Consider the following 26,112-nt stretch of genomic DNA (forward strand, 5'->3'; position numbering starts at 1 on the left):
TTTCAGCTGTGTGACACTGCCAGATTGTGTCACACAGGAGGAAAGGACACATGGCATGCATCCATAAAAATAATGACCTGAGATTAGAGGGAATAATGATGGAAGATAGATATTAGAGGAAAAAGAATGTTAAAGAAATGTTCAATGTCGAGACTCCAAAGGAAGAAAAGATGAATGACAGGATTGTTTAATGAGTGTCAAGAAGAAAGAGAATAAAAACAGAAGAACATGACAAAAAGAAGTGATTATAAGTGAATTCAAAAGAACACACACAAAAAAAAGATTTGGGCTCAAAAAGTTTGAAAGACTTTGGAATGGAAAAAAACAGATGCCAGGTTATTTTGAAAATACAGAAATGTTCAACGAGAGACCAGAGGAGATTGAGAGAGAGAAGAGTAGGTCTGGAGAGATGCTGGAGGAAAGATAGAAAGCAAGTTATAGAGAGGGGGAGGGACAGAGGGAGAGAAAGTTCGAGACAGCAGGATGGAGATTGCTGGTCCTGTGTTGAGCAAAGCTAAATAAATCATGGCAATAAATAATTAAGTCTACTCTGTGAAAGAAGGCTCAGAGGAGCAGGAGTAGAAGGCTGAGAGAGAGGGAGTTGGTACTCTACGGAGATATGGAGAGGTGGTAAATAAGGAAATATCCTTAAATTCAGCAACACATGGTATCAATGGGTCTTTAAGCAGCTGTACAAAGTAGCTATATGATGCAAGAGGGAGATAAAAGCATCAGGCCCGTTCCCCCTGATAAGCATTTGACTCGCTTTTTGTTACTGTACTGTTCATTTTAATGAAATGCTTTTTCAAGTGAGCTCATTTGTAGGCCTCGTTGAACTGGAGCTGGTTGCACCAGCTGTTCTTAAGTTAAAACCCAATGAAAGTTTAGAAGTAAAGACATATGCACATCTAATTTTAAACAGCACACGTACAAGGTCTTAGGTTAGTGATTAACTGTCAAAAGCAAAGTGCCAACTGTTGCGTAGCTATCAAAGCTAACGCTAGCTTGCTAATATCTAATCTGGTCGACATATCTAAAAGGATAGATATCTACTGTATATCTATATAGTTATTTAATATATGATCATCTTAAATGACATTTCTACCTAAAACACAATCAAGTCACCTCAAGTTACAACAGTAATGTAGACTAAATATCCAAACAGCATTAGCTAGGTTAGGTAGTTTAGCCCTGACTTTTACTTTTAGGAGGTTGTGTTACAGATTGTGAAGCTAACTAAGTGTTGATTTCTGGATGGTGCTACAGATACTTCCTAGCAACTTTTTCACACATTTCACATACTTACTAAGAAATTTTGCATGCTTTACTCACAATCTTGCAGTTGCAGTTATGACTGATTTGAAAGCCGGTATTGTAATGTCGCCAATGGCTATTATAGGGTCCTCAAGTGTGTCAGCCAAAATATTTTAGTATCAAACATGAAAACAAGATTCCCACAATATTCAGTTGAATAAATCATGACAACAATAAAACTGGCATCCTCAAAATGGAAGCAGATTTATTGGGCATATCTCATTCCAAATTGTAAAAACCTTCTCAAGAGACTCCAGAACTTGTTGCAATAATAAACGGGGGAAAGCTAAACAAATACAATCCAGCCGAGTTCTGTTATTTAGCATCTTTTTTTACTACAACACTACAGGATTGCTTGTCAGACATTACTTATTCATCCAAATCGAACCTCCATCTCTCAAACCCAGTACAAGTGTATCTGAAAGTCTGACTGTGCAAAGCCAATCAATTTGCCTATAAAATCAAGCTCCAAGCAGCTTTGGGACTAAGACCCATTCAAAGGAGAAAATATCAACTGGAGATGGGGACATGGGTAGGAAAAATGGAGAAGCAGATAAGTAAATTAAAGAGGAAAACATGTCCTCAGATAATTGGGATGAGGATTGTGTTACATCACCTATTAGTGACCAGGTAAACACCATCCCCATCAGGTGATATTTCCAGTCATAAGCAAAGCAGCACAGGGGATAAATATGCTGTCTAACTCCACACCAACAACTACATTAACATAATACAGCATGTCTTTTAGTCCAACTGTGTACATTAAAAGGAAGATTAGAGGATTGCAGTCACAGAGGGAGGTGAAAAAGAGTATGTTTACAACAGCAAGCACACATAAAAAGAATTAAATGACAAAAAGATCAGTGCTGTTCAAACCACAAAGTGACACATCTGTGTAACACCCGGTCACGAAATCAAGTTCATGAACTCCGGAAATTCAGAAGCAAGAAAAATATGCAGCGGAAAAAAAATGTGCAAAATAGGAAGCACACTTACAATGGCCTGGGTTTCTGATGCAAATGTAAGCAAGCTCAGAGAAAAGGAGATACAACGTCCACGGCTCACCCTCTTTTATTTAAACATCTGCGTGCACATTCACAGCGCCACAGAGAATGAGGTTATGTGTAACTGGGATGCAGGACTTCTACACATGCCTTTAAAATCTATGCAATTATTAAATAGACTTGCACTATATAATGAAACAGGCTGTATGGAGATATCAACTTTCAATTTATTTCTTGCACTTGAAACCGATCATTATACTGATCTCAAGGATTACAACAATTACCAGCAATTTCATCTCGGGTCATAGCACAGTATGGCTGCATTATTTAGATCCATATGTGAGGATGTGTGCATGGGTAAGTGTGTGTGTGTGCGTGTTTACCATCCACATGAGTCTTCCATGACTTCATGCCTATGTACATCCTTGCAGGCAGTCTTAGTCTCTTGCTTGAATGATTACTAGAAGTGTGATGTTGCAGTGTTTGGCTGCGCATTGACCCAGACATACTGTATTCATAATGCGCCATTGTTCCACTCCATGTTTTAAATGTCACTGAATCTATGGCAAATGAGCAGTGGCTAAACAGAAGGGAAAGTAGCGGTACTACTTCATTTTGCATGCTTTGGGGCATAAAAACCTTATACTTCAGCGAATATTCAAAAAAAAAAGAAAAAACAATTACTGCCTAGTTTGCTTTGTCAAGACCCAGATCATTACTTAAAATTGATTATGTGTATCACCTTAATTTAGGAGTTTTAACCATGAAAGAACGAGGAGAAAAAAAATGTCCATTTTCACTTCATTGAATTTCTGTCCGAGCTACTTTTCTTTGATGTTCCCTAACTCATGCAGACACACATACAGACATGCACAGAGATGAAGCCAGAGACAGAAGTACGGGTGTGTTATGAGTGTGGGTGGATCTGAGACCTAACTTGTGCACAAACAAATAAATGGTAAAAAAGCAGAATAGAACATTCTGGCAAACCCATCTAGCAAATTTAAATATGCACATTGCACTCTCCTCACCTCAGGATACTCTGGGAGAAAGTGTGGAAGTGTGTGTTCACTTATGTCTATGTGTCTTGAATAGTTGTTGTGTGTAAATGCATATGAAACAGAATAGAGGATGTTGCTTAAAAACATTTCACTGGCAGATAAGTCAGGAAGTTGGCGCGACTGGCCGTCACTTTCTGAACAGTAGGTTTGAAAAGCCCAGCTCATGCATATAAGCATGAGCTGTGCCTGTGTATGTATCTCAACTTTCTGTGGACGAATCTCAACTTTCTCTAAAAACTAAAAGTGGAGTTGTTTAATTTTAGAGCAAGCCTATTAGTGGCATTACTGACGTCAATAAAAATGTAGATTTTGAAAGTCCAAATTAATGCACTGCTGACTAATGTGTATGTGCTTGTGTGCCGTACTACATGTTTGTTTATGACTCTCTATTGGACCCAGGGTAGACAGGACTTGATCCAGCAGCAAAGAGATTAGCTAATCAAACAAGCATGCGTAGATTCTACCCCAAATTACATTAGTGAGGAAGGAAAATATTAAGTCAGTCACATCAAGTTTATTAAACACCAGGTCTCTTTGCTACCAGCCCCACATGCCCAGAGTCTACTTGAATTTGGTGCGATCCCATTCAGGCATTCCCTGGAGTGGCCCTATACCCCTCCAGAAACACATCAGGAAACATCAGAGGAGTGGAGAAAAAAAATAAAAAATAAACGGAACATAACACAGCAACCAATATTCCATCAAAGGCATGGCAGAGGATATTAATATCGACACTGAATGGAAAATGAGGCACTTAGACATACAAATCGCGTTGGCACATTTACATAAAAACAAGATTAGCATATGCACCGACAGGGGAGGAAAATGTTCCTCTCGCTTCGCTTGCTCTTTTTCTGTTGCATCAGTAAACACTGACTGACTCCTAACTCATATGTGAAAGCATACCTGATCTAGAAATGTTCATAATGACATCAAGTATACTTCATAGAAAACTCACACAAACTCCTAAGCAACTACTAAAAAAGCCTTGTCCAAAATGGGGCTCTAAAGTCAAGTGACTACACTCCCTGCTGTGGCCCCTCTTGTATTGAAATATCTATCCCCTTAAATACATCACTGTCATTATTAGAATAGCAGTGTATGGAGGACATTGGTGCAATATTTCTGTGATGCTGGGATCAGTGGGTTCAGAGAGGTTAGTCTAAAAACTATTTTGTTGTCTACCAACCAGAATTGTGGCCCAGGCTTTCTTTATATCTAGCAGTGAAGGGACTATGCAGGATTTTTGATATGTTCCTCGGTCAGTGAGCAAGGACATCAGCAAAAAAACTCCCTTTGTTATATTCTGGTGCAGATGGCTGGTGGACTGAAATCATGTCTGGCACAGACAGATCAACTGCATTCTTTTTTGTCAAGGTAAACAGCTGTAAGCTACGGTTGCCATGGCCAAACCTAACCCAGCGATGATGAGGTTGGCCATCTCCTTTGCAAAGCCTCGACACAGATGCAATCTCTCAGGTTGACACCAGAAAAAATAGTCAAGGCAAGATTTTTCACGCTGTCGAGTCCTTCCTTTCTGTTCATCTACAATGTAAATGGACAAAGTGCAAGGATGGCAACACATTGTGACGCTGACCAGAATGGAGACAAGGTCTAGTTCTGCAGTGGGATCAAGGCTAGAAAGTCCAGAAAGCTAGAATTGTCCATAACATTGTCGGACTTCAAACTTAAGACTTACATTACCCATAATACAACCAAAGGGCTAAGAGTTCAGTTGGAGATTCAGGTGATGAATGTCGGCTAAACACTTCTAATATGGTAGGAGGGGCTAGGAAGCTGCAGCTAGATCCAGATAATGAGGACAAGACGGCAGTTCACCACACCACTGGATGATGCATCGACCTGCGTTTTACTGAGCAGCACTAAGTTTTGTCATCCTCCGGTTGGACACTGAGCATTAATGGTGGATTAGAATAGGGAGAGAAGCTAGGCAGGAGGGAGCGGCTGCCATACAGGATTTCACTCCCATTGCAATCAGGGCTAACAAACCAGAGCAGGACAGGCAGTACTTCACCATTTCATCTAGTAAAGACCTACACCAGCAATCAAACTAGAGCAAAACTCAAATTATTCAGGATGAACAGTACACAAGTTCCCTCAGTGCCTTCATCTGGCTTGATTGTATGCCGCTGAGGAAAAATGTATGAGCTGCTCCTCATTTTGAGCCTGCCTTTTGTAGCAAACAGACAAGGCTGAATACTCACCATAACTGGCAGAGCATGTATGCATATGACATTTTTATTTGATTGATTTAATATATTTTGGAGCTGTCCATGCGCCAAAAATGAAAAACTAATTCCTCAGAAGCCAAAACAAATAAGCTGTAGTTATGATTTTTAATGTTTTTTAGGCTTATCATTGTCATGCAAGCACAGATTTAATTTTTACCCAATAATTTCCTTTTTTTTTTGCAGTTATCTTAATATTATTAAATTAAAATATCTTCACAAGTTTGGTCTGCATTTAATGCTCTGGTAGATTAATTTAGGCTAGGTAGACATTGATATAGATACAGACGAGACAAAGGAAATGAGAAAAGCGCTGGAAGCAAAGTGAAAAGGCAGAGGAGAGCTAAAGATAGAGAAGCTACGAGGTATGAACTTCTGAGCTGTGGCACTTCTAATAGACTCGCTGACATCGAGCTCAGGTGTCATGTCTCTATCTTTCTCTTTCACTCTCAGCTGGCCAATAGTGTGAATTGAAGTGCCAAAATGACATTCTCATTCTCTTCTCCCTTTTTTCTACTTCACCATGGTTAGATTATGTTTTCGCTGAGCAGATCCCATGTGATGTGAGTGATTGCGCGTGTGCGTGTGTGTGTGTGTGTTAAATACCTGGGATACCTTGTGCCCTAGGTTCAATTCATTCATTGAAGGCAACTGGACTTCTTTTGATTGTTATGGAAGTTTTCAGCATTGCATTCCCAGGATGCTCAGTATATGTTTTGTACGGTTCTGTCCATTATTGGTGTAAATCTACACAATTTACCAATTTAAAAGTAAAAAAACTAAAACAAAATATCCCATGTCTTTGTTTTCAGGAACATTTACTGCAACTTCTAGAAATGCAATACAATTATAAGAACTGAACAGTAGACTGACCACATTTTATTAGCTATGTCACTTTTTAAGACTCTTTTTTCTTTTCTTAAGACATTTTTGTCAGAGTTTATCTAGTTTATCTAGTATCAGAGTTTATTTATTTATATTTTACATACATCTAACAGGAACCAAGTAAAAAATATACAGACTCAATCTTTAACTGGTCTTTATAAGTCACATACAATTGAAAAAGTGTGTATCTATGGGTTTCATAATTAACCTAAACCTGAAATATCAGTGTGTTATGTTATGGTACTCATAAGTCACCTAAACCTGACAATGTACTCCTATGTAGCATTAAAGTCAGGTTTGACAAAAATATAGCCCTGGCCAAAAACTCAAGAGATGGACACATTCCTAGAACCAAAGGGAGGAAAACATTTGATTCCTAAGCCTCTAGGACCTTGGCAAAGGCATGTACCCATTTTTCACAGTTTTGTCATACATCCTGATATATCCTGTAAACACGTGTGTGTGTTTGAGTGCATACTGCCCACCTCGTTCAAAAGGTGACTGTCTTTATTTTCTTCAGTTTTCTTAACACATTGCAAAAAATCCAAATAAATGCTGGTGCATGGGTACGTTAGGTGCTAAAAGCAGAAAGCTATGATTTTGCCGAGACCAACAGTATATTCACAAATTGCAATGCAAAGTGCAAACAATGTATTTTGCCTTGATTTAACAACACTGCTAAACCTTGTTCATTTATTTTCATGACCTTTTAATCCCTGTTTGTGGTCATAATGGCCAGGGGCATATCCCAGCATGCACTGTGAGGAGTTGGGCGCCCTGGAGAGGTCACCAGTCTATCACACATTTTGAAAGGAAGAAAAAAAATCCCCCAAAGAGCATGTTCTGTCTCCTCTTGTTTCTCTACTAAAAAAAAACTTTTCATACATAAAGACTGGACCCTCATCAGCATCCACTGGGGAGTTAGGTAAACATACCTGAGCCTGTGATTCCAGGTTCACCTGGACAGGAAGCTGTGTTGTTGCACATGCGTGTTTCCCGCAGGGCACCGCTGCACAGTGTCCCATAGGGAGAGGAAACACACGATCGTGTCCTCACTTGCCAGCCTTGCCCACATGTGAGAGAACACACACTCCACTGTGACCACTCCTCTGCAGCAGGGTCACCTGAGGAGCGAGACAGAGATAGACAGAGAGAGGTTCATTCTCGAGGATTCCAGTTTCATGACGCTAATGTTTCAAGTCAGATGGAAGACAAAATAGTCAAGAGGAAGGGCGTCATTAGTTGTAACATGATCACAGCTTTGTGGAGGCTGCAGGCTTTAAAACATTCTTAAAAACAATGGGTGATGTGACAGGTGACATAACACATCCATGTTTCTCTACACTGATAAATAAATATACGTGGAAGTGGTTCATGTGGCAGTTGTCTCATAATCACGGAAACATTCAACTATCCACACTGTGAAATTGCAGTAAATATATCATACAGTAAAAAGCCACAATAAAGAAGTCAGAGTTACAGGACGTGTTAGTGGAGATGTGTGATAATTACATATTGATTCGTGTAAGCAATTCTTAGTTTTTCTTTGCTCTTTATTTACTGTCATTAAAGTGAAAGAAGACAAAAACGTAATCTATACAATTGCCATGAGAAAAGCCTGGGACTCTGACAGATGATGAAAAGGTTTTGTAGTTACAGTGACCAAACAGCCTTTCTGTTATTACAGTTAGTCTTTTTTGTTTTTTCCCTGAATGAGATAAGAGACATTTTGATTTTTAAGAGAGCTCAAGACTAAGACCTCTGTTTATATTGAATCAAGGTAGACTTACATAGTTTATAATGTTCATAGGGCCTGGTCTGTGATGTTATATCAATACCTAATATATAATATTCCCGTATAATGTATAAGCGTGGATGATGTGAGATTTGTATATGCCATTAATTGATTTAAATCGCATAAAGGTCCAGTGTGTAGGATTTAGTGCCACCTAGCAGTGAAGTTGCAGATTGCAACCAAATGAATACTCTCCCAGCCCTCACCATCTCCTTCCAGGCATGTAGGAAAAACTCTGCAAAATTCACATAAAAAGCAAAAGGTCATTTCTAAAACCAGTGCTTGGTTTGTCTGCTCAGGGATACTGTAGAAAAATGGTGATTCAACATGGTGGACTCCGTGAAAGAGGACCCGCTGTCACTGCAGATATAAATGGCTTAAGACAACAAAAACACAATGATTCTTATTTTTAGCTGATTATACACAAACAAACATACGTATGAACAATATATTCAACTCCTGCCAACAGATACTCTAAATCTTACAAACGGGACCTATAATAGAATATAATTGATTCAATATCATGTATAAAGATATAAGCATGATGTTTGTGTGTTAGAGAAATGTGTTTTAAAGGTGACATAGAAAGAGAATGGCTTGAGATGCTAATAAAAAACAGATTGGGTGTTAAGACATGTTTGTGGGTGATTCTGAGTTCTCCAGACAGCTGTGGAGCCCTGTCCCATTGTTCCCCCGTGGGTTACGCCCTTGATAGCGGAAAAATACGAGTTAAGTCATTCCTCTTCTCTCTCTCCCTCTCTCCAAATTGTTTATGAGCGCCTTGTCCTTTGATGGAGGCGTCATCACATGGCAAAGAAGGAAATCAAATTAATTGCATGTCCTTTAATCGCATTACATCTTCATTAACATGCCGTGAGTCAGGGCTTAAGCTCCCTGCACATGCCTGGAGGAATGGAAGAATGGGGAGAAGTGAAGAGGGGGAGAACAGAGGAGAAGGCCAAGACAGAGCCAGGGGTTTCCCTCGTGGTAGGGACTCCCTCCTCCACACAGTGGTAGCCGTGAATATGGAAATATGTATGTGTGTGTGTGTGTGTGTGTGTGTGTGTGTGTGTGTGCATGCGTGCGTGCGTGCGTGCATGCGTGTATGCACATGTGCACACCCTCAAATTAGAGTATGACCTGTTCTAGCGTGGGTAAAACAGCCAACATGTAATGTCATGTATGCATTAAGCAGATTTCTCATACATGACATTTTTCTAATATGTTTAATGTATCATGTCATGAATTATTCAATCTCTCTTTTCCGGCCATATTAATTATGTAAGATTTGAAAGTCACACACACTCCACATTTTCACACATGTTAATGGTCAACTACAGCAGCTGCTAAGGGACTTCTGCAATGCCTCAGAAGGATAAACATATAATAATTTACAGTTACACGTACCGGCCTGGAAAGGTCAATTTGGCTACTTTTTCTTCCAGGCTGTGAACAAACACACATACTGTATATGTGCTCCCACATACACACTCACATTACTCACCTGTTTGTGCCTGAAACACACCTGGCTGGTCTGCTGATCGTGGTCTTTGGGTCTTCACCTTCAGATCGTCATCATATGGATCTGGAAAAAAAAAAAAAAAAAAAAACATTTTTCGATGTTTTTGCTCATGGAGATTGCATCTGATATATATATAAAAATCAATGGAAACAATATACTGGCTTTGTTTACTACATGTAATTGTGCTATAACATACATATAGTTAGTTTTAAAACTATAGTAAATAATTACCCAACAACACCCACTCCTATTTTGTACATTTAGAGAAGTCAAAAAAGGCAAGTTTCTTAGTACATCCAAAACACGACTCTGGCAAAATAAAAAAATATAAAACGCCTACATTTCCCTGGCTTGCTTTTTGTAGCAGAACATTTAAAAAAAACACACTTCAGATACTAATACATTTCAGCACGCATCATGCAGGAACAGATAACAAGTGTACAGTATAATCTCAGAAAATCAGGAGCTATTCAATTCTGACCGACTCATTGGCTTAGAGGGAGAACGTGAAATGTCAATAAAAATACACATATTGACATGCAATGTGATTGATTCCGCACAGCAAAGTAAGTATGTTACAAGATGCCTGAAATATGTCGGAGAGATGATTTGAACTGGAACACCTCGTACAAAGAGCATTTGTAGAGAAAGGATTGCCTAGAGAGAAAGTATGGAGGAAGTGAAATCATGCAACATATCTAAGTCAGTTTTATTTCCATTGGTCCAAACATGAGCACAGACTGTTCTGATCTGTGCAAATGGATTTGTAGGCTTAGTTTCAGCAACACAAGACTTAATCAACTCCCTCGGCAGGGGAAACAATCTTTGATTTAGCAGATCTTTTTCACTTGGGTACTTCTTGCCCACGGGATGTTTTGCAGCGGTAACATTTATGACACACAGTGTATCTATGGTATATTATCCAGATGGAATATGATTGCGTGTGTGTGTGTTTATACTAGATTACAGAGGGCAACGGTGATTGACGCTGAAATTTCCACGCATTAGCTTCTATCAAGGAGTTTACCTAGGGAAGAACACAAACGCATGCACACACACAGTACATGTTCCCCCTGCCTACCAATATATACACACACACACACACACACACACACACACACACACACACACACACACACACACACACACACAGAAGCATGACGCCTGGGAAGTGTGCTGAGGCTCTGTCATGATTGCTAAAATGCCCATTTCCACCAGCTCTCTAATTTGGCCTTTTACATAAACAACTCTTTGTCAGGAAAAAAAAAAAAAAAAAAAAGCGATGTTATTTTTTGTCCTAAAGCTCTCGTTCTTCCATTCCCCCTCCCATTCCCTTGTTCTGTGTGTTGTTCTCAGCTGGATCACTTGTGCTTACAGGCCAAAGAACTATACGTTACTACAGGAACAGTATAATAATTTTATTTGAGTGTTATTTAAGTATTGCGTGCATGCAGGATGCTAGTTCCACGTTGTTTCAAAAACAGACTACTGAAAGTATTTTAGAAGACAATAAACACATCTCAATTTTGTCTCATTGCCTAAAAAAAACAGAATATTGCTGTATGAGACAATCAAAGTGAAAGTAGAGCTGTACATGCCAACAGCCCTGGAATACAAGTTAGAGGTTTTCATTAAAACATACTCAGGTCAGCGCAGTACAAACGCCCACTTGCTTAGCTGCGGGACTTACAGTAATATTTTACACAGAAAACACTAAACCTTGCGCAAGGATACAGTACTCTGAGAACACTACGGATCTATCCAACCTAGAAATACAGCTGGAAATTGTACAAAACAAAACTTGTTTAACTTGTGCAACAAGTAAACTTTTTACCTACCCTACTATTTTTCCTCTCCAGCTGCTTAATAATCCAGTTTCGCCAGCTGACTGTTTGCTGAACCCCTTCCCCGAACAGCGATTGTCCGATCAGTACCTCCAGTAGGCACAGAGTGGCTGTCAAGCTTTGAAATTTCTCCACATGCTGAAGCTGTGTGCATGGGGCTACAGTAAAAACAAAACTTGATATCTCAACGTTTGGAGGGTGGTGTCTTTTTCTTCCTTTTCCAGAACCAAAGCAAAGTTATTAAAACAGTGTGTTCTTTTTGATTTAACATATACTGCAAACGATGGCATAGCTGCAGTTGCAACCCAGTGTTACTTCTAAAGCCAAGGTATGTATAATTTTATAGTTTTATTCGGTTACAGGTCATGTTACAAAGATACCTGTTCAGGACTGGAGCATAAATCTCTGTACTGCTTGTTCAAGTATTTTCTTTTATACCAAGAACCCAACCAAGTTTATGTTTGAACAAACACATAAAAGTATTAGGACTAACAAGGTCTGCCCTGCAATACAAGAATGATGCTGCTATTTTGTTTTCATGCATGTGGATAAACCGGTAACTTTTTGCTCGGGGCATGTGAATATAGTCTCGTTTTTTAGCGTTCTTATTCATGTAGCCATCGTGTGCATATTAGGACTCCTTTGCAGAGTACTACGTTACAAATGAAACAATAAAAAGCCAGTTGGAGTTGTCAAGCAACGTGTGAGCTTCTGCATTAACAAACACGCTCTAGCTGCCACTGAATCTTGTGACATGGTGTTGGGCTGAAATGAGAAGCCTTCAACCTCAACATAAGGTAACATAAAGTTTCTGAATTTCACTTTCAGCATCTCAGACAATGTATTGATTTATATTGAGAGCGACAGAGGAAGTGCCAGTCCCAATCTGGGAGATTCCGAATCGTTTTCTGGCAGAATCCGATAGAAATAAAACCCTGCATGTGGGTGTATATTCTACGCTTGCGTGCTCCTGAGACACAGAGGTTGGTGAAGCGGGACGGAGGTGTAATGTCTCACATAAAATGACCAGTGAGGACTACTTTTCTCTCTCTCTTTATTTCTTCCTTTCTCTGCCTCTGTTATTCTCTCTCTCTCCGGTATAGGGTGCAGAGAGGATTTAGATGGACACTGGTGAGAAGTCCGGCACAATCGAATGGAAAGATCAATATGGATAAACCCTTTGAGAGTAGTGACCTTTACAAACCCCACTATATTGTTTAATGTTCTGAACTGCACTTTAATGGATACATCATCACACACTTCAATCAAATCATCTTGCCCTCTCTCATCCCCATTTCTTTCCACCTATTTCAGCTGTTTCTTCACCTCCAGGGGAATCTATTTTTCATTTATAGCCGGCAGTATCACTTCCAATCGGGAGTAGGGTTCTTACAATTGATTGGGAGCAGAGATGAAGATGTGATATTTTACTTTTGGCACTGATGCTTTTGTGTCATCTGACAGAAGTGTCAGTAATATGAAGACGTGTTTGAGAATCTTCCCTCGACAATACAAGAGACCGCCTGTGGTGAGGTTGCAGTGTAGTCTATGAAAAGTGTAAAGTTAGTGTTATATTATTGGAATCGAGGGGCATCTGAGTCACAATTTTGGGTCAGCCAAAAGCGGTGACTCTAAACCCACCTTTACACATTTTCACATTAGATAAAAACTGGTAGACTGCTCCTGTTTTTGCCAACCCATTTCAGCTATCTCTTCTTCTTTCAGAGAATAAGTTAAGGTCAATTATCATGGGATTGGCCCAGTGCAAAAGTTGAACTTTGGTACCTTTCAAATGGGTGTACAATAACTAGTCAGGAACTTCTGACTTTCCCTCTGACAGCTAAAAAAAAGGCAATTGCAACATAAACACTGCAATGGACTGGATGATATGTTAAGAGTTACTGTTATTGTGGTTATGACTGTGTTTACAGGTTTGTTCAGCTAGAGGAAAGGATTAAATGAACTGTTCAGTAAAGCTACTGCAATTCCCAGAAAGTCAGTAAAAATGCTGTTAGTTTGGACACTGTGAAGCCGCTCAGTCAATTCCGTTCCCTATGATGATCATGGAGGTAGTAAGGACAACTGGATACAGTGACGTTGTTCATTCTTGTATGAATGACATCATTGCTGCCATTACTTTAATGTCAAATTGGCTTCAAACCCCAGTGCTCATCCCGGAGGCTTGATAAGTTAGATAGATAGATATTTTCATTGACAGAAATGTCTTTTATGCTATTTGCTGTTGTAAATAAATGCAACCTAAGGACAAACTCATCAAATAAAAAAGTGCAAGTAAAAGTCAACGGTTATTGTTTTCAAAGTGTGGCGCTGGTTAGACGTTGCTACCTTTTGAATACGAGCTCATAATAACTTGTCTGTCTCCCTGGAACCCCGCTGTAAAGAGTAAAGCCGGCTACTTTCTATCTTTCTTCCCAATAAATAAGCGGTTAATAAAGTAGCATGTAGAAGGACAAAGTCCCATTCGCCGCCTGCTGAGCGCTATCACTCAGCTTTTTTTCAGCTTTCAGTTCAATGCGGAGAACAGTGGTGTACCCTCAATGAACACACACAAGCATGAAGACACGAAATATTGAAAACCTAAATGCACACATTAGCAATGACACCAAAGCTCAAATATACTTTGATGTGGCGCGCGCACACACACACACACACAATCAGAGACACACATACACAACTACACAATAGTAAGAAAATATGGCTGATAAATAAACATCATGCCGTTGAGCCCATACAAAGCAGGAGGATGGGGAAGGGGATTGGGGCAGAGTCAGTTAGAGCCACAGGCTCCTTTGTCAGACTGAGCCGGGATTTAAGCCTGCTGGGAGGACTTTGTGTGTATGTGTGTGTGTGTGCGTGTGATTGGCAGAGGAGCACATATGGTAATATGGTAAAACAGCTGTGTTAAGTAAAAGGCACGTACAAAAGACAGTGGCACGGAAATGTTCACTGTTGACTACTGTCAGCTCTTTCAGTGCAGCGCATATGATCGAATGCACACTCCCCTAAACACGCACACTCACAAACACACACAGTCACAAACACACATAGAGCTATTTCTCAGCCGTATATCAAATCTGAGCTTATAGCTCTCTGGTGATGTCCATTTACTCCAGGGTCCATCTGGGAGAGCCCAAACTGATAGAAGCACACTATAATGGACTTTTTATAAGCTACTGGACAGACAGACCCACTCCATCTCTCTTTCTCTCTCACTCCCCTCTCTCCTCCTTCTCTCTCAGCAGCAGATATGAGGAGAGAAGTTGAATCAGGTTGGTGCAGGACAGCGTCTGTCTGACTATAGGGGCCTCAAGGTCATTTGTGTGCCTTCAAAATGGATTCAGAATCTAGTTTTCTCAGGCCCACGGGCTGACTGGTGTTTTTGTCTCACACCTAAACACATATACACTCACATCTATACACACAGATCAAGATAAGCGCTAGTGTACTTTCAAACTGCCAAATTGGCTTTGTTTCATTTCACTTTCATTCTCATCACAAATTGCCCTTTCCCCCCGATTTTCTTTCTCTTATTAGATATTTTTCAAATCTTCTGACTCCCACACCGCACAGTCATTCAGTCTACTGGCCCTCCACCCCCTCACCCTCTGTTTTCTACCTCAGCCTTTACTTCTTGCAGTTCCGTAACAAGATGAGAATTTAGAAGGATTTAAAGTCTGGTGGACTTGAGCAAAGCCACAATCAAACAGCAATCAATGTAGGGCTGGCCAGAACAATCCATTCAAAGCAGGGTAAGCAAGATTACTGCACTGCACTGGCCTGATCAATTACAGACAATTACACCCATGGTTTAGCATGTTTGTGCAGTATTTAGTGTGTTTACAACAGCCCAATGAAGCAATGTTTAGAATCATGGCAAGAAGCGTGTTAAATGGATTGATGTGAGATAAGCTTGAGCTGCTAGTGAACTTGTCTCAAAGCCAATGTTGGTGCATTTTGTATCTCTGCTTCAGTCTGACACTCATTGTTCAAAGATACCTCGGTTTCCTGACGGCAAAACCTTGTGTCCAGATGTAGACATGGTCTTGTCTGTAAATCCGCCAGGGAACTGTCCTCAGCGTTGACTAATTAAATAATTAAACTCCAGACGACAAGAAAGCAGCACCAGGAGAAGAGTCTTGGTCGCAGCTTTGCGAAGCTCGACTAGTGTCAGCATGCTCACAGTGACTATGCTAACCTATTTAGCGGGTATAATATTTACCATGTTCATCTTAATAAAGCCTGTTAGCATGCTAGCATTTGTTAATCTGCACTAAAAACATGCACTGCTGAAGCCGAGGAATAGTTTTTCAGGTTTGCTGAGAAAGTATTGGACAAACTAAACCTTTGGCTGAATGATGGTAGTGGAGGAAAGGGTAAAGGATCGCTAAAGTTACTGCAATTCATACTAAGAAGAACATGAATGCCTGTACCAAAATGTATTCAATGGTAGTGAGACATTTATTTCAAAACCACAAATGTGATCAACCAACCAACATTACCACCTCTAGAGTTAGGCTGTAAACGTGGGCTAAAAACTAGCTATTAGTGTTCTTCATTATGTGCATGTCCAAAAGTTTCAGAGCGAGTACGACACTAATGGTATTTAATTTGCCCAGAGCATGTGCGTCATTTCATCTGGGAATTTGGGGCTGTAGCCCTGAAGAGTTTTCCCTTTAGCCTCGGATAATACTAATAACAATTCTCCAGTTTGAGTCGGTTGTCACTAAAGAAGATGGCAGTGTTTTAATTCTGTATCTTCGGGGAATGAAATGGAAGCTGACTTGCAGCAGAAAGAGAGAGATACAGTAAAGAGAGAGGCGAAAGCATGCAAATATGGACAGCGCTGACGTGATATAAAAACTTTCTTTGATCATGGGGACTGATGTTACGCTACAGTTCAGTGGTTTATCTGCAGGTTTGGTGTATGAACACTGCAGACTAGAGTCTCTGTTGACACTGACAGACAGATCTGCACTATATAGACTATGCAATGTATTCATGTATTCATTCAGGCAGTCAGTAGCCTGTTATAAACTGTAGCCCTATTCATATGGGAGTAGTATTAACAGAGGACCTGACATTATCCCCCAGTTGGCATGTTAATGAAGCATTGTGTAAATGTGCACTTCACTCTCAGTTTAAAGACGCACTTATGGTTTCTGCAGCTGTGTGATCTGTAGGTAAACAGAACATCAGTGCTAATGGTTCATCTCTGACACATTCAGTGACACCCGAAACAATGTTACTGGATTAATGGATGCATTTTTATATTTCTGAAATGATAGGTACAGTACTATGAAAGACACAAGAAGCATAAAGTCACACAAACTGTGGCGTTTGCTCCCGCTGCAGTTTTCTATTTGGACCAATCTTAGCTGCAGTGTAAGAAATATGACTTTATATAATTATAGTGTTATAAATGATTAAATATATCAAAATTCAAATTGAAATGAAAAACATAACTATCACGCACAATTTAGTAGGAATTTATTATATTAACTGCACCTGATACATATCAAGCAGGTACATCAGCAATGATTTTACTACTAAATTCTGAAAGGTTGAGTCATTAACCATTTTCAGCAGCTGTTAGTGAAACTGCGTGGCTAGAATGTTCATGTGCAGAAAACTTCAAATTTAAACTCTTTGTTTCATTTCCAATTCTCACATTTCTTCAATAATGTGCAGATCTCACATACAAGGAAAAAATGCACGGACAAATGTTTTGATAGAGAAAAATTTGGGCTCAGCCCTTAACGTTTAACAGTCCAACCAACACCTCTGGACCAAGGCTGGAAGAATTTTGCCACTCGTAGAGAAGCTTGTAATCCTTTCCTAATTTAAGACAAAAGAGCGAAGTCATCCACCATCAGTGCAGCCTACGATCTTTGTCAGTTGTCATCTCTCTCCACCTGCTCATCCCTCATCTTTCTCTCTCCCTCCCAGATCTGCCAGAAATATCACCCAAAAATATCTAGCCAACCAAAGTTGGCATTTTACCGAAAGGGCTTTTCACATGACAACAGTGATATGCATGTACATGACGCAGCGCCACGAAAAGATCGATTACTGCTCACATCTGCCTCTGCAGTGGCCGTAGTTGCCATAGCAACACTGTCATACTGACGCCGTAAAGCAACAGTAGAGATGCTTGCAGGGGGGGGCTTGCAGGGAGACGGACGGAGGGAGGGAGGTGGATTATAAATCAGTGTCCACATTCGGTCGCCGGTCCTGCGTCTGATGGAGAGGTTGTTCTCAGCTGTGGTGAAGGGCAGTTGCTGTTGCTATAGTATCCTTTTTTTCTTTGCTTATTTGTTTCGTTGCTTTCTTTTCTTCTCTAGTAGTTTGATTTTAAAGTCTTTCTTTAATCGTTTTCTGTCTTGGACACTGACACGGCAACAAGCAAGTTCTTCTGGCATGCATTTATTGCTATTGTGTCTACAGGATCTACATCTTCATGTATAGGTGCACATGCTAATGCTTGCCATGTATGTTCGTTCATGTATAGCATTGATTCCCCTTTCTGCTAATCAAAAATGAAGAAGGCTGTGCAGCCTGCTAATAGCAAAACTGTGTGCAATTTATGGACTGCCTAGGAAAATTAGCCACATCTGCCTCCACACTGAAATGCATTCGTGCAAGTGTTGCTTCATGGACACACACACACACACACACAAAACTGCATTTGCATGCCCACTTAGCTCGCAGGCCAAAGCAACCCAGAGCAGGTGTTTTTTCATGAATCATAACAGAGCTAGCATGAGAAGAGTCAGACTTCGGTTCACCTGGTAGAAAGGGCAGAAGAAATGATACTCAAGCGCTCAGACACTCGCCTTCAACCTTTCTCTTGAGTATACAAACGCTCACACAGCACTTACCTCCACTCTGTAAAACACCTCTCATCAGAGGGAAGGGTCAGCGCAACAGGAACAAGGGGGGCAATCTTTGGAGCCAGGCGCACAGACAAGCACCACAACACTTTGCTGCACACACACACAAACAGGAGCATTCACAGATACGCTTAGTTTGGTTTAGCAGTTGCGAGGCACTGCTCCAATCTACAGCCAGATGGGGGGTTGAAATAGTCCCACTTTCTGCTGGGTTTTCTTTTTCTTTTGGGTGAGATGGAAGGGAACCCATGTGAGAAAAAATGATAAGAAAATAGAGGTGAAACCCGAATGGAGAAAAAAAAAAGTAAAACAGAGCAGTTCTATGAGTCGGTGACACAGTCAGGCACTGATAACTCTCCCTTGATTCATCAGAGTAAGACGATGTCCTAGATTTCTACATGGTTACGCTCTCCTTTCAGCTGTTGTGAGCTGGAAACAGGAAAATACAAACATATACTGCCGCGGTATCACTGATGGTTTTTATAAATGGTTGTCCTCTTTATGTTCTCTTTGAGACTCTTATGCATTGGTACAGTCTGATACAGCTCCAAATGCACAGTGTGTTCTGTTTAGTTTTAATATCTGTTCGGGTTTATTTTGGACTTTTCAGTTACAATATGTTCTGTTTTGTTCCACACGATTCTGTTCTGTTCTTTGGTTATAATAACCCTTCACTTCTGCAGTATTCCATAATGTAACAGCCGGAGCGTGTTAATTCTCTCAATGTTTGTAAGGCCAGGCTATGCCTTTGGAACAATATGTTCACTATGCTCAGTGTGACCATTCACGCAAACACACAGCCTTGACTCTACGCTCATGTAGAAAGCATGTTTGCTCATATGAACATGCTGACATCCACCTACATATTATTCTCCTCTGCCTGGAGAGAGTGATCTCTGTGGCTTGTGCAGAAGAATAAAATATAGATGGTACATAGAGGGAGACTGAAGTGACAGTAATAATTTACAAATAGTAAATAAACTGCTCTGTGACATTCTGAAAGCTCTCGGTGAATATATAGAAATGATTGTACAGCTTTTGCAAAAATATAGCTCAGCATTAGTTGAGGCACAGCACTGAAATCATGCTTACATTAGCTGATTGGCATCAGCTGCTTCTTTCATCCTTTTACAATCAGCAGCACATTCAGCCACTTGGCTATCAGCTGACTTGTAACATCCAATCATATTTATGCTGATGTGCAGTGTAGTCATTATCTCACTACCAACTTTCTCCACCACCCAGTTTTTGGTACTGTTGATTAAGGTAACATTGGACATTTGTGTATGTATTTAGAGGGGATTTATTATTCTTCATTAGTAATCATATTCTTTGAATTCAAACAGCACAGCCTTTTCCAGCGAAGTCCAACCCTGTCTACTGGAAATTAAGTTCAGCTATTAAATGTTTCAATGTAATTGCTGTGTGGCTTATGTTATGCAACATGTTTTTCTTGTGTAGGAAGTGCTAAACTTAGGGACATGGTACATGGTGGATGTACACATCACAGGAATTTTACACCAGACACTTGGACTCCCGTCTTAAGACCTGTATGAGGTTTAGTTCAGGCAACAAAACTACTTTGGTGAAGAGCTGTCTTGTGCTTCAATTTTTTCAGTGTTTAACTGAGACAAATGACAAAGTGCTGTGTATGGCTAAACAGTACAAAGGGTTCATGCTTCAGTTGTTGCAAACTTGGCATGAAACGAAATTGCAAAGAAACAAGGTTTGCCATCTGCTAGAAGTGGCTCCTTGACATGATGTGTCAGCTGACCAAATCAGGTGCAAGTTTTCCTATTCATTCGAATGGAGCAACACTGCTGACACAATGTCTGATTTGGCCAAAGTGTCTCTGACTGAACTTCCCTTAGACAGACAACAATCTCTCTGATTTAGAAATCCTTATCCAGGGAACTGAAATGGATTACAACTAGGATCATTTCAAATTCAAGTTGAAAGTACTTTAAAACATGTCTGGAAAAGTAATTCCATATCACTAGTGAGGATTTTTGATTTAAGAATTGTTTTAGAAGAGTGTTCAGGCATGTAGTCATGGCTGATCGAGTGCCTTTTGTTAGGATTCATCTACTATGGTACAATGCTTTTTAAATCTAGGCCTGAGTATCTTTAGCACACAGCTCATACCCTGCTGTAACGGTTCTTTTGCTTGTGGTGCACTCTGGGCCTCTTGCGCATTATCATCTGGGATATGCCTGCTGGGTAAGGTCGAAGTTGTACTGTGATGTGAAGCATTAATCACAGAGCTTCACATTTCAAATAACTCTTATATTTTCGGGGAGGGAATTAATATTTGGCTTAACAAATGTGACTCTGGCTCTGGCATACGCCACCTTTTTTTTTGGTCTGATCTGACAGAAAGAGGAATTTCAAAGCACCTGCAGATAGCATTCTGCAAAACTGCAATCGTAACTTTGAGCCTGTATAAGTTTTATGGGTGGTAAAAAATAAGGGCTGGCTCGCAACATAGAGATTACCCTGACACGACAACCAGGGAAATGACAAAGAGAAAGACAGGAGACATGGGTCTTGAGTCATGGACACAAGAGTACTTAGAGACAGAATGATCAGGGGATACATATTGAACTTAAATTTTTTGATTATTTTTTTTAGATTGAAACTATACTGTTTGGTATGTTCATTCATTCTCTCATTGGTAAGCATTTTAAAGGGACGGACTCTTTTGTGGCTTGAATGTAAAATAGACCAACTATTAGACTGTATGAAAATAGATATTCTTTGTTGAAGTGTAGTGTAGTCCACGATACTGTCATCAAGGTTATGTTCTGTTTTTGTCTTAGAGATATAATAGAAACAATATAACACATTACATTTCACCAGCATCACAAACTGCAACCTCCACAATAAATATTAAGTCAAATCAACACCTCTCTAAAACAGCTTAAGCAAAAACCAGACTTAGAACCTTCATGTAAGTTTTTTGTCCGTACTGCTCAATTAGAGACCCTGTTGACCCTGACAATCAAGAGGTTCTTTACAAAAAGCGCTGCTGGAGTTTTCACCACTTTAGACTTTTTTCCCTTTTTCGTGCACCTTAAAAGGAATGTCAAATTGTGCCAGAAATCTCTACTCTGCTTCGACAGTCCTGTTTCCCGTTTCAGAAAAATGTACCCATTACCACCTAATATCACCATCTGAGTGCCCAAATTTCCCTCAATACTTCAGACAGTGGAGGAGCAGGAAACGGTTTCTTCACTACTAATCAGTAATTTCTTTGTGGGCACGTTTTGTCACCAGAGAACATAAGGTACACATCAGAGGCAGTAAGGCACAATATAACTTGCTGTCATTTCACCAGAACTTCATCCTAATGATACAGGAATAACGCATTCTCCAATCACCAAAACTGTCCAGGAGTTACCTGTTACCTGTCTGTCTGTCCATATGGCCATACACCTTTTGTTTCATTTAAATGGATGTGAAATGGGCCAGAACTATAAACAATACAATGTCACAATGGAATGGTTTTAATACTAAACCCAGATTGCATTAGCACTATGAGAAAGCCATAATCACCAATCCTCCATCCTACCATCTTCCCCTCTATGTCCTCCACCCGTGTCCCATATTATTAACCTCTCTCTGTCTCCCAGGAAAGCAAGAAAAAAAAATCCAGAGACAGAAGCATGGCCTTAACCTACAGCAAAATACTTATTTACTTCCCCTCAGTGTGCAGTATTCCACATGCAGGAAACGCTCGCACACACACATATATACAATATGGCCCACAGTAAGAACAATCTTCCCGTTTACAGGACTCAAGGACTGCCAGGGCCTCATCAGTTCTCAAGATGAAGCCTCTCGACTCATTCTTTCCTTCTCCTGCTCTGCTACAAAATGTTCCAGGCAATTTGGTCCAAGGAGAGAAGAGGCTGGTGTTGTGCAGAACGAGCGTCTAGATAAATAACTGAGAGCAGTCATGCCACAAGGCTAATCGACAGATCAGTGCAGTCATGCAGCACTGAGGGCGCTCCATGCTACAGAGTTCATTTCAGTCGTTGAGGTCAGCAGGACCAATCAGAGTCGTGCATTTTTCCCTGGGAGAAATTCTATGTAGCATGTACAAGCTACCAGGTCGCCGTGGTCATTTTAATACTTCAAATTTTAAGAACACCATGCCTAGTTGAACGATCCAGATTCTGGCCTAGATTGTTGCATGGTTAGTCAAGCCCAAGCAAACTCTGTGTGGGCGTATGCATGTGCTTTCAATGTGTTTCACGGAGTGTGTGCATGCTTTTCTGTGTATAAAATATCACAGCGAGACATGACATAAAGTATTTATTCTCTAAAAAGTTAAGTGAGTCCTGATTAAATAAAATAAATGTTATTATGATGTTTTATTCAGTTAAGTTTGTTCCTCCATGTCCTCATTTGCCTTTAGAGGCATCATTTGTATATATTTGTTTTTACTTTTACTCTACTGAAGAAGAGAAACTTGTTATTTAAATGTTTCAACATGTGCTTTTGTGAAAGCCATGGTTCAGTGGTTCGTGGTTCTTCCCCCCCCCTTAAGCAATAATTATGATATTAACATAAAATCAAAGTGATCTGTAATGTGAAAAGGTTGCTATTTTGCCAATCCCACTGTGAATCAGTCTCCTAGTCTGCAACAGGTTTAGGTTAACTGTTTTTTATAGGGTTCAGTGCCAATAGCTCTCACCCATATAAAACCGTGGGCAGCTGCTTAGACACGAGCTCATAGAGCTATGCGTCTTCTCAGAGCTAATTGTGCCTGGTTAAAGCAGCATAGAGATGTGGTAAATGAGTGCTCGCTGAAGGAAGTCAAATGTTTATCAAGAGAGACGCAGGAGTTGAAAGAACAAGTAAAGGTCAAAGTGGAATTTTGAACTCATATTCATCTGGGTTGAGAAAACAAGTATTGTGGGATGGCCATGTTTCTTTGTTTCTGCTGAACGAAGTAATACATTTGTGGCTGCTGTAACTGCTTTATGATGTGATGATATATATAAAATATAAGATATAAAAAAATATATATAAATCTTACTGAGCATGCAATGAAGATGCTATTAAGAAGCGAATGTTGCAACAAGAACAGAGGACATGATATAGCACCTTTAACCTCTTTGATACAAAAGATTTTAACAAAAACTGTAGAGAACAAATATGTGTCTGCAGTATAAATGTGCTTTACAACAAAACATGATTTTTTAGGATTCATTCACCCAGTGGGGATGCAATTTAAAGTACACCACTAGCATCTTACTTAAGCAACATTACACGAGAGGGTGTGCTTTAACGTCATTATTGGCACGACAGTGATGCGGTCAACGTCACTTAAGTGCCAATAATAAACTTTCTAGTCCCATCAAAGTTTATGGAGATCATGGAGTTTCCCAAATTGAATAAACAGCGCACATATAAACACTAAGCCGCTTTGCTGGTTCAGTCTTTTAGTGACTAAGATATCTGCTGAAAAAAAAAAAATCCGTTGAATTTGGCTCCTATGACCGTGAACGTCACATTTATTTTTAAGCTATTGCCATATTAGCGACTCACCGGCACAGCTGATGGAGGACGGTCCAAACATTTCCAGTAACTTCACAGCGTTGTCAGGTCCAAAATTCAAAACGTATTGAAGAAAGGTCGAGGTAATGATTTCCAAAATGGTCAACATGTTTCTGTCTAACAGGATATTGCTCTTCGGTCCATATTAGTCCACCTTTTGTCTTCGAAAACAACGTTTTCTCTGCGCTCACTGAACTGTTTTATCTTCGACGTGCTGCACACAAACAAGGTACACACCTGTATTTAACGAGGTACAGACACACCTGTATTAACGAGGCACACACACACCTGTATTAACAAGGGACAGACACACCTGTATTAACGAGACACACACACACCTGTATTAACAAGGGACAGACACACCTGCATTAACGAGGCACACACACACCTGTATTAACAAGGGACAGACACACCTGTATTAACGAGGCGGTTTAACAGCTCCAACACACAGAATATTCACTAAAGAAAGCTGAAATTTGAAATTCAGATGTATTCATTTATTAAAGTTAACTTCCAGTGTACTTTTTTGTTTACATGTTATATATTAGATATTAGATATAGGTGTGCTGTCATGCTGTTTTGAGCAATGTCTAGTTGACCAATCACATTGCTCAGTCGAACCTACTTGTTGTGTAATGATATATAGTACAGCTTTCCTTCAGTATGCCTTGAAGTACCATAAGACATTTTCAGCGTGCTCCAGTGGGAGCTAAACCCCTAACCTCTTCAGTATGTGAGCCAACACACTGAGATGCAAGATCATGAGCTTTTTTTTTTTCCTTTGGAACAGAAACTCTTTTTTGTTGCTATTGTTTTTTTTTTTCTGTCTGTAGACTCATTTTTATGTAGCCCTCCCACTCATTTCTAATTTGTTACAGAATTGTCATACACACTTCTATTACTTTTAAACCAATTTAGCATGGGAGGTGAGCCGATAGGAGCCTATTGAATTTGAAACTTGACTAGATCACATGATTCTTACTAGGGTGTGGAAAAGCCAAGTTTGCTTAACTCCCATGCAATAACAACCTTCTTTTTAACCATAATGCACGATTATACCAAATATATTACACCATTAGCAACATGAATAATTTGTCCAATGCAAAAATGGGGGAACATTTAATTCAATAGGACCCAATAAAATGCAAATACAATAAAGAACATACCCTGGGTTTTTTCTGTAGTTTACTCAGTTTATGGTACCATACATGTTGGTGTGCAGATGGAGCTCATTTGAAATTTCTGTCTGTACTCACAGTTCCCTGGATAGAAAAGTTGTTAGTACCCTGTCTCTTCAAAACCTGCAGTGCAGTGACGGGCTGTGAGCGATGAAGGTCCTGAAGCTAAGTCCATGTAGAAACAAATTTCTCATGCAAATGCAAATCCTGAGCACCTTTACTGTGTGTGACCGTCTCCCAAAGGCCTTCAGCAGCTCGCTCCAAAACTTGTCTTCCTCCTCCAGAGTCCAGACTCTCACAATAATCCTTGGCTTTTAACTAAAAAACAAATACAGTAACCTAACAGTGTTTAATGAACTTATGAACAGCATTTAGCGTCTCTCTACGCTCTCTCCTGATGCTCAAAAGACCGCGTTTTTTCCAACCCGCCCCTCCCTCTCACAATCCGGTAGGTTAATCATGCTCATCTCCTGATAGAAACTGATTGGCTACTGACAGATTGACACCTGGATACCCAAATAAACAAAGAAAACACGACAGGAGATGTTCAAGGACTACTCAGAGCATAAGAAAATTCAGTATCTTCTCAAATAAAATACCAAATATAAATTTCTCTATATTAGTGCAACTCATCTCACATCAGCAGTAATTTAAGTCAGTATTTCCAGACATACTGTATATCTGTTAACTGAAACACAGCCAAGTATACACTTGCATACCAACATTTTAAATTCTAAAGAGTAATGTTAAGTAAATTTATCCTCGTTTTTACCTTTATCTGCTA

At 39.9% G+C, this 26,112-nt stretch overlaps 1 protein-coding gene across 5 annotated transcripts in view; it reads right to left on the reverse strand.

The window, feature by feature from the left end:
* adgrb2 (adhesion G protein-coupled receptor B2) overlaps positions 1-26,112 on the reverse strand; it is a 202,037-nt gene that overhangs the window by 87,856 nt on the left and 88,069 nt on the right. For 2 of the 5 annotated variants that reach the window (XM_027286127.1, XM_027286128.1), the window contains exons 3-4: positions 9,813-9,893; positions 7,449-7,637 (exon numbers count right to left, since the gene is read on the reverse strand). In XM_027286127.1, the coding sequence (XP_027141928.1) occupies positions 7,449-7,637; positions 9,813-9,893 (270 nt within the window). Of the gene's footprint in view, positions 1-7,448; positions 7,638-9,812; positions 9,894-18,573; positions 18,822-25,406; positions 25,780-26,112 lie in introns of those variants that run through there. The other 3 variants (XM_027286131.1, XM_027286130.1, XM_027286129.1) reach the window with 3 other exon arrangements.

This window comes from Larimichthys crocea, chromosome XIII (assembly GCF_000972845.2).
Source record: "Larimichthys crocea isolate SSNF chromosome XIII, L_crocea_2.0, whole genome shotgun sequence".
Classification (NCBI taxonomy): Eukaryota; Metazoa; Chordata; class Actinopteri; family Sciaenidae; genus Larimichthys; species Larimichthys crocea.